At 48.3% G+C, this 10000-nt stretch overlaps 1 protein-coding gene across 3 annotated transcripts in view; it reads right to left on the reverse strand.

Moving 5' to 3' along the window:
• LOC135100719 (zinc finger protein 609-like) overlaps positions 1 to 10000 on the reverse strand; it is an 83798-nt gene that overhangs the window by 29952 nt on the left and 43846 nt on the right. For all 3 annotated transcript variants that reach the window (XM_064003911.1, XM_064003910.1, XM_064003909.1), the window contains one exon: positions 5887 to 7870. In XM_064003911.1, coding sequence (XP_063859981.1) covers positions 5887 to 7809 — 1923 coding nt within the window. In that variant the 5' untranslated portion in view covers positions 7810 to 7870. The remainder of the gene's footprint in view (positions 1 to 5886; positions 7871 to 10000) is intronic.

The raw sequence follows: 10000 nt of genomic DNA on the forward strand, positions 1-10000 counted from the left end.
AGAGAGAGAGAGAGAGAGAGAGAGAGAGAGAGAGAGAGAGAGAGAGAGAGAGAGAGAGAGAGAGAGGATAAAAACAGAGAACATGAACGGAAAAAGGTGAACCAAATAAAAGACAGACGAGGGGGGAAAGGAAGGGAGAGGAGAGGGGGAGAGAGAAGAACCCCTCTCACTCCCCCACTCCCTCTCTTCCCCATCCCCTCCCATTACCCCACAAAACAAACACACATCACTCACCCCATCACTCAACTGCCGCCCCATCCTTCTCCCCATCCCCTCATCTCTCCACCCACGACGAGAGAGAGAGAGAGAGAGAGAGAGAGAGAGAGAGAGAGAGAGAGAGAGAGAGAGAGAGAGAGAGGGGGAGCAGAGATGACAGGATATTGGGAGGAAAGGAATCTGATTTACCGATTATCAATACAGAGAGAGAGAGAGAGAGAGAGAGAGAGAGAGAGAGAGAGAGAGAGAGAGAGAGAGAGAGAGAGAGAGAGAGAGAGAGAGAGAGAGATACAAATATTTAATAACAAAAAACTTCTCTCCCAGGCAACTCTGTTTTAATATTGTTGTTAAAGTTAATTAATGTAGTTCTGACCTCACCCACTAAAGGGACTGGAGAGAGAGAGAGAGAGAGAGAGAGAGAGAGAGAGAGAGAGAGAGAGAGAGAGAGAGAGAGAGAGAGAGAGAGAGAATTGGATTTTCGTATGTATGAATGTTATGAATAGAGAGAGAGAGAGAGAGAGAGAGAGAGAGAGAGAGAGAGAGAGAGAGAGAGAGAGAGAGAGAGAGAGAGAGAGAGAGAGAACATACATATATTTAATACACACATACAAAGATACGTACAGAAACCATCCCTCCCCCCACACACACAGAAACGGACGAATAAATAGACAGACAAACAACAAAGACAAAGATTGACGAAACTTCCTCTCACACACACACACACACACCTAATATATCACAATAACACACGCGCTTTTTCTCATTCACTGACAACGAATCATTCTGAAAAATAAACCAATCGGAAAGACAGGAAGAAAAAAAAAGCGAGAAAGAAAGAGAAATAAAGAGAGGGAGAGAGAAAAATATATATAAAAAAAAAAAGGAGGAAAAAAGAAAACGAATTCAGGCCCTAAGCGACAGTGAGGGACAGAAGGGCGTAACACAGTCCTCCCGCCCACCAGTGATTCCCGCCCTTACTGTGAGAGGGAGTAAGGACGGCAATGGTCTAAAAATGGCGCCGTGTGGGATGCGACCTTTATGCTTCAGTCCCGTCAAAAGAAAGATCTTTATTTCAAATTTCATAGGATTTTTTTATATATCAATTTTTTTTCTTTCTCTTTTAACTCATTTTTAGGGTCTCTCTCTCTCTCTCTCTCTCTCTCTCTCTCTCTCTCTCTCTCTCTCTCTCTCTCTCTCTCTCTCTCGAATCAATTATTTTTTTATTTTTTATCTCATTTTCAGGATCTCATTTTTACGCTCTCTCTCTCTCTCTCTCTCTCTCTCTCTCTCTCTCTCTCTCTCTCTCTCTCTCTCTCTCTCTCTCGTTACCTGGCGGGGAGGAAGCTACAACTCAATTCAGGTCAAGTTAAAATTACAGGTGTTTCTAATTACCTCAGTGGGGCTCGCTAATGATGCCGTAACACCTGGTCTGTGTGTGTGTGTGTGTGTGTGTGTGTGTGTGTGTGTGTGTGTGTGTGTGTGTGTGTGTGTGTGTGTGTGTGTGTGTGTGTGTGTGTGTGTGTGTGTCCTTGGTTTTATTGTGGGTGGATGTTCACTACGTTTGTATGTACGTTTCTTCTCCCCCCCTCTCTCTCTCTCTCTCTCTCTCTCTCTCTCTCTCTCTCTCTCTCTCTCTCTCTCTCTCTCTCTCTCACACACACACACAGAGAAGAGAAAGAAAATAAAAAAGTAAATAAAAATAAACAGAGGTGAAAGAGAAAATAACGAATAAAAATAAAAGAATAAAAAAGGTGAACAAAATAAACATGAATGAGGCGAAAGGAAAAGAACCAAAATAATCGCATTTGGATCCGGAGCTTTTGCACACACACACACACACACACACACACACACACACACACACACACACACACAGCTGTTCAATCGTTGGGTGGGAAAGTCTCTCTCTCTCTCTCTCTCTCTCTCTCTCTCTCTCTCTCTCTCTCTCTCTCTCTCTCTCTCTCTCTCTCTCTCTTTAAAGCTCTTTTTATACTCTCCTTTCAACTTGGCTCTTTCCTTCTCCTCCTCCAACTCCTCCTCTTTATCCGTTTCCTCCATCTTTTTCTCTCTCTCCTTCCTTCCTTCCTTCCTCCCTCCCTTCCTCACTACTTCCTCTTTCTTTTTTTTTTTTACCTCTCCATCAGGCTTTCTTTTTCTCCCTCATCCTTTCATCTCTCTCTCTCTCTCTCTCTCTCTCTCTCTCTCTCTCTCTCTCTCTCTCTCTCTCTCTCTCTCTCTCTCTCTCATTCTCCCTGCGTTCCCTCCTCTTTCAATTTAATATATTTCTCTTTTCCTCTCTTTCCCCTTCCTTGCAATCTCTCTCTCTCTCTCTCTCTCTCTCTCTCTCTCTCTCTCTCTCTCTCTCTCTCTCTCTCTCTCTCTCTCTCTCTGTTTACTTCTGCCTACCTTCTCTCTTCACTCCCTGTCAATACTCCTTCCTCTCCTCCTCTTCCTCCAGTATTTCCTGCTTCAGTCCTTCTCTTCCCCTCTTCTTTTGTATTACATGATCCTCTTTTTTCCCTTTTTCCCATCACCCTCTTTCCCCTCTTCTTCCATATTTCCTAGCCATAACCTTCCCCTCTTCCTCTTCCCCTTCCGTTTTGAATTTCCAACCTCTCCTCATCTCCTCCTCCTCCTTTCTTCCTTTGATTCTTTCGTATTTTCTGAATTTAAGTCCCCTTCTATTTCCCTTTTCCTCCTCTTCCCCTTTTCCTTCCTTCTTGGCCTCACCTGTGCTTTGCTGTTCTCCTTTTCTCCTTTCTTCGTCCTCCTTCACCTCTTTTCCTTTTATTTTCAGCTAATTTCGCTCTACTCCTTCTTCCCAGTTTCCTCTTCCTTCCTTTTGTCCTCTCTGCCTCTTGTTTTTGACTGGTTAGTGCTAATTTTCCCTCCTCTTCCTCCTCGTTCTTATTTTCCTCGTGTTTTTATGATTTCCTGCTCCTCTCTACTCTTCCTCCTTCCCCGTTTTCTCTTCCTTTCTGCCTCCTTTTCTTAACTTTTTGGCTCTAACTTTCCCTTTCGCCTACTCTTCTTCCTTCCTTCTTTAATTTCCTGTCCTTCCCTTCCTCCTTTCTCGTTTCCTCTTCCTTTCGTCCTTTCTACCTCTCCTTCCGATTTCTTAACGTTAACGCCTTTCCTTTCTCTTATTTTCTGAACTCTTCCTCCTCCTCTTCCTGCTGCTGTCATCCCCTCTCCTTTTCTTCCTCTTTCCATGTTTTCTCGTCCTTTCATCCTTTATTCCTCCTCTTCCGATTTTGATTGGGTAACTTTTTCCCTTCGTTTTCTGTATTTTCTCCCTTCTTCATCATTCTTCTTCCACGTTTTCTGTTCCTTTCGTCCTTTATTCCTTCTCTTACGATTTTCCTGGCGCTAACTTTTTCCTTGCGTTTTCTGTATTTTTTCCCTTCCTTCTTCCTCATCCTCCTTCCACGTTTTCTCTTTTTTTCTGTCCTTTCTTCCTCCTCTTTCGATTTTCCTGGGGCTAACCTTTCTCCCTCCCCCTCCTCCAACTTCTACTCTCCCTCCTCCCCCCACCAACCCACCCAAAACCCACCTTCTCCCTCCCCCAACAGGCAGGACGTTCCCTCCCCCAACAGGCAGGACGCTATCTCAACTCAACGGGTGCTTTGCGTCACTTGAACAACCCAAACAAGCTCCCTCAGAGACACTACTCCTTGCCAACCCAAAACCCTCCCTTCCTTCCTTCCTTCCTTCCTTCCTTCCTTCCTTTCTTTCTTCCTTCCTTCCTCCCAACCTTGCGCACCACCATCTCTCCATCTCAATCGAGTTTCTATTCCTCTCTCTCTCTCTCTCTCTCTCTCTCTCTCTCTCTCTCTCTCTCTCTCTCTCTCTCTCTCTCTCTCTCTCTCTCTCTTCCTTTCTCAATTGCATCTCCTAAAATAAAACTTCCTTCCATTTTTCTTTCATCTCTTTTTCTTTTCTTTTCTTTTCTCCCTCTCTCTTTTGGTTTTACTGCTTGGCTGTTTGTTTGGTTGAATTCTTTGCTTTTTGTTTTGTAAGTGCTGCAGAAGTAGTAGTAGTAGTAGTAGTAGTAGTAGTAGTAGTAGTAGTAGTAGTTGTTGTTGTTGTTGTTGCTATTGTTCCTCACATCGCCTTCCTCTTCCCAGTAATATTCTTCAAATCCGCTTTTTTTTTTTATTTAATTCTCTTGTTTTATGTGGATTAAAAATATTAACCTTCCTTTCCGCCACCTTATTTTTCGTGAGGTTACTGAGGCGCGGCGGTCAAGACGTGAGCTGAGGAGGAGGAGGAGGAGGAGGAGGAGGAGGAGGAGGAGGAGGAGGAGGAGGAGGAGGAGGAGGAATGTAAGAGAGAAAAAAAGTAAGAAAGCAGAAAAGAACTGCGAATACAGGAGAAACTAAGAACATGAAAGAGGAAGAGTTGAGAAGAGAAAAAGGAAGAAGAAGAAGAAGAAGAAGAAGAAGAAGAAGAAGAAGAAGAAGAAGAAGAAGAAGAAGAAGACAGAAAAAGAGAAAAAGAATATGCGAAGAAGGAAAGGAGAAAGAGGTGCAGGGAATGGCAACGCAGGCGGAGAAAGAGGAAATGGAAGAGGAAAATTACCGGGAATATGAAGACAAAAGAGGAAAAGTAAAAGCGGTGAATATGAGGATGAGGAGGAAAAGGAGGAAGAGGAAGAGGAGGCAAAACAGGAGGATTGGGGAAGGGGAGGGGGAGAGTGTGGGCGTTATTGCTGCAAATGTGAAAGCGATCTGGAAAACCGTTGCGGCCCACACAGTTTTGCGCGCCAATTGAGAAAACAAAAGAGCATCTGGTTGGGAAAACTCCATACAAGACTCCTGCTCCAATTACGTTCATCCGGCGGAACAGAGGCGACACACACACACACACACACACACACACACACACACACACACACACACACACACACACACACACACACACACACACACCTAATTGCATTCATTTTCCCGCAGAAACAAACGACGCGCGGCCGCCGTCATCGCGGCGGGCGTGTGACGGGCGGCAGGCGGCGGTAAGATTGGATCGCCTCTCACCAAGCGGCTTACCATCCTGATAAATCATCGCCCCACTGCCCCCCTTGTCTCCCACCACTTCTCCCCCCACCAATCCCATCAGCTGGTGGCCGGGAGCGGTGTGGCGCAGACTGATTTTAATGAGGTGAAAAGTGTGAGTGCCGCCCCGACACCGCCAGATTGAACCAAGGTATTGGGGCGTGAGGGGGAGGAAGAGGGGTGGGAGCAAGGAGAGAGATGCAGCTCCTCTTCCCCCTCTGCCCCTCTCCTCCATGTAATGAACACCACCACCCACTTGTCACGGGCCGCGGTGACTAATTGGCCCCCTCCCCCCGTGACTGACTGACCGTGTTATTAGTAATGAGATCAGCTAAGTGGTTTTTGCCCGGAAGTAGCAAAAAAAAAACGGCCTGAGGGGCGAGGGACGAGGGGGCGGAGGGGTCAGGATGGGAGGAGGATGACCCTCTCAGACTTAGTAAGCCGTTCACGCGCCAGGAGCCGTGCAGGCCGCCCCTCCTCCCCTGGGCGCCCTCAAGGCCTCGCCCCTCAGCCTCACCACCCTCCGTCCCCATACACATTAATGCCGCGAGGGTCGGGCGGCGGGAACATGCAGTGTTGCGGGGGACGCGCCCCCTAAGGGTTCATAGGTACTTACCGGCTTCGGTCGCTTGGCAGGGGGCGGAGTATCACTCTTGACCGGGAAGTGTGACAGCGGCGTGGCGGCCCTGCTGGGAGAGGAGCTGGAGGCGCGGGGCTCAAGTTTCACTGCAGCCAGAGGGGGTGACGCCCCCGGACCCACCCCTGTCGCCGCCGTCACCACCACCGCCGCGGGAGCCTGGGTGGGAGTGGTGGGGGTCGCAGCGGCAGCGGCGGCGGCGGGAGGCATGGTAGGCGTCACGGGACAGGTGCCCAGGGGCCTAGGGGACGACGCCACAGGCTGGGGCTGCGCGGGCGGTGGCGACGCCGTGCCGTTGAGGTCGTGGCGTCGCTTGTCCTTCTTGTGGGCAGCTCTAACATGTGGCTGTGAGCGAGGCGCGGCCCGGCCGTTCATCTCAGCACTATTGTTGCTGTTGCTATTGCTACTGTTTAAGCTGCTACTGTTGCTGCTGCTGTTATTGCTGCCACCAGTATTGTTGCCACCGCTACTGCTGTTACCGCCGCCGCCAGTGCCAGGCTCCAGCTTAATGTGGGCACCGTTGTGATGGAGGCTGGGCGGGGTACTGGCCGCCCCGGTGCTATTCTGCTGGGCCTGCTGGGTGCTAGGCTGCTGGCCCTGGGACTGGGCCTGAGGTGGTGGCGGCGCGTGCTGCTGTTGCTGCGGCTGTTGCTGAGACATGGGAGGGTGCTGGTGCAGCTGCTGGTGGTGGTGCTGCTGCAGCGAGGTGGGGGGCGTGGGGTGGGGAGGCCCGGGACCCATGTCACTCTTGACAATCTCGTGTTTGGCTTCACTATTCTTGGTCGTCGGCTTCGTCCTCTTTATCTTCATTTTGAGGCTGTGTTTGTCCTCCGGTGTCTGCTGCTGCGACTGCTGCGTCTGCTGCTGCTGGGGCCCGCTGGAGGTCGGGGTGCCGCTGCCGCCACTGGCGCCGCTGGCCGATGAGGATGATGAGGCGTTGGCGTGGTGGTGATGGTGGTGATGATGGTGATGATGGTGGTGGTGCTGCGGGGGCGGGGCGGCGGAGCTCATCCTCCCGCGGTCGGCCTGGGCGATGTCGGCGTCCAGGTCAATGATCAGGTCGCCCACGCCCACGTCCCACTCCTGGTCGTCATATTCGAAGTTGGGTGCTTGCTGTCGCGGTCCACCCGTGCCGGGTCCCTGCTGCGACGGTGCAGGGGACTGCTGCTTCTGCTTGGGCTGCGGCGGCTGCTGTGATTGCTGTTGTGGCGGCTGCTGTTGTTGTGGCTGCTGTTGCTGCTGCTGCTGCTGCTGCTGCTGCTGCTGCTGCGGCGGCGGCGGCGGCGGCTGCTGTTGGGGCTGCTGCTGCTGCGGCTGCTGCTGCTGCTGCTGCTGCTGCTGCTGCTGCTGCTGTTGTTGTTGTTGCTGCTGCTGCCCTGACTGGCCACCAGGAGCTCTGTGCTGCTGGGGAGGAGGGGCAGGAGAGGGGGAGCCCTGCTGCCGCTGGTAATGTGCGGGCTTGGGCGGTGTGGGTGGCTGGTGCTGCTGCTTTTGCTGCTGATGGGACTGCTGCTTGCTGGTCTGCTGGGGCGGGGGCTGCTGATGGTGGTGTTGGGTTTGGTGCTTGCCCTGCTGGTGATAGGGGAGGCCCTTCTTCTGCTGGTACGCGCCGCCGGGAGCCTTCGAGTTGGAGTAGTTTTGCTGAGGCTGCGACTGCTGTTGCTGATGATGCTTGTTGGCGTGGTGGTGGTGATAGTGGTGATGATGATGATGCTTGTTGGGCTGTTGATGATTGTGGTTGTTGTGGTGGTGGTGCGGGCGGTGGTGGTGGTGGTGGGCGGGAGGCTGGTGTGGGTGTGGGTGGGTGGAGGCACCCGCGGAGCCAGCAGTCGCCCCGCTGAGGCTCGAGGGCGCCTGCTTGTTCCGGGGGGCGGTGGCTCCCTCCAGGGGTGACTCGCGCATTACGGGCGCCCCACCATCACGCCCACGCCCCCCCGCGCGCCCACGCCCTCACGCCCATCACCTGAAACACAAACAAAACAAGGTTAGCAATTTCCCTTTCAGTTGAGAGAGAGAGAGAGAGAGAGAGAGAGAGAGAGAGAGAGAGAGAGAGAGAGAGAGAGAGAGAGAGAGAGAGAGAGAGAGAGAACAGAAGCGTGTAGTGTTTATGGCGTTAAGCAAAAACAATTACACGCTAGCTGGGAGAAAAAAATAATAAAAAGTTGTTTACCTCTCCAACACACACACACACACACACACACACACACACACACACACACATACACACAAGAGTCCTGATTGCACTGCAGGTTTCACGCTGTTGTTCTTACTAATGATAGTGTAGTGGTGGTGGTGGTGGTGGTGGTGGCGGTGGTAGCAGCTTTAATTTTCACCCAATACAAGGAAATTAATTGCGTGCGGAAGGCGAGGACGAGGAAGCGGACGAGGAAAAATGTAAGAAAGAAGTGAGAGAAAAAAAAATAGTAGTACGAAGCTGTGCATAAAGAAAAATAAGCAAAAAGGAGGAAGATGAGTAATGGATGACAGTAATACAAGAGTAGGACAAAGAGGGCGAGGAAACGAGAGAAAAAAATAGTAACAATAGAATACTGATGATAATGAGGAAGGGGGAGAGAGAAGATTATGAAAAGCAATGGAAGGATGATAATAAAGAAATAACAGAGACAGAGAGGAAGGGAACGGAAGATAAAATGGAGGAAAAAGAGGAAAGAGAAAGCAGAAAGAGAAAGAGAAGGAGGAGGAGGAGGAGGAGGAGGAGGAGGAGGAGAGGGTGGAAGGAGAAGAGATAATATGCGAGTAGCAGCTGAAGGATGGTAATAATAAAAAAGAGATAGAGAAGAGGGGGAAGAGAATATGATGACGAGGAGAAAGAGGAGGTAAGAGAAGATGAAAGAAAAATATGACGAGTTATAAAGAAAAAGAAAAGAAAAAGGATGATCATAAAAAAGACGAAGAGAAAGGGAAGGGTGTACAGGAGAAAGAGGACGAAAGAGGAGGAAAAACAGGAGAATTATTATAGAACATCTGCCAGACGTATGACAACCTCCATCCCCCCCACCCTTTCTCTCTCTCTCTCTCTCTCTCTCTCTCTCTCTCTCTCTCTCTCTGCGGTACGACAACTGCTCCCTCCGCGCTGCCGGCAGGGTGAGGTCCCCACGGCGGGCAGAATGTTGCGACACGGAAGGGGAGGTAGTGATGGTCAGCGGGAGAGGTGGCATGATAACAAGGAGATAAACACAATGAAAGACCTACACTGTTTGGAGAATGAAAAGAATAGTATCCTACACTGGAGATTTAAAATAATAATAATCTAGGATATTTATAATGATTTATGTTCTTTGATGAAAAATAAATAGTTGTTTAGGATTTAACTTCATATTAATTTATCTAGAAATAAAAAGTTTGTGTTATTTTGAAGATGTAAAGAACAATAATCGCAGAGTTGTTTACACTGAAAAATTAGTTTAAATATGCGTGGTTTTGAGAGAACAAAATGTAAATAAAATAAAAATCTTGAATTGTTTGAGCGGTAAAAATATAATTATTATTCTAGTCTGAAAGCCACTAAAAATAACAAACTTGCCTCGGAATTAAGTTATGACAGTAAATGTAATAATAATAATAATAATAATAATAATAATAATAATAATAATAATAATAATAATAATAATAATAATAGCCATAAGATCACGATAGATGGAAAAAAAAGTTGAAATAAAAAACAGGACAAAAAAGAAGATTTGAGAAGTGAAACGCGAGTGAAGACTGAGAAAGGAGAAAGCTTGTAGTAGCAGTAATAATAGTGATAATGAAAATTACCACAACTGATGAAACACAGGAAGCGAGAAAAAGGCGAAAAGATAATGCAGAAAAAAATAACATGACCAATAGGAAAAAAAAATGCGAGAAAATAAAAGTAAAAAACAAAACTGCAATTCGTTCCACCGGTAAAATAAAAAAAAAATACAATGGAAGAAAAAAAGATTAAATTATAAAGAACGTAAAAAGAGAAAAAGAAAATGGTTAAAATTTCACAAAAGATATTTAAAAGTTTTTGAAGTTCCGAGAAGACAACAGAACCCTCCCTCTACCCCCCTTCCTCCCCCCTTTAACCCCACCTCTCCTCTCCCCT

The sequence above is a fragment of the Scylla paramamosain genome, chromosome 5, assembly GCF_035594125.1.
Source record: "Scylla paramamosain isolate STU-SP2022 chromosome 5, ASM3559412v1, whole genome shotgun sequence".
Taxonomy (NCBI): Eukaryota; Metazoa; Arthropoda; class Malacostraca; order Decapoda; family Portunidae; genus Scylla; species Scylla paramamosain.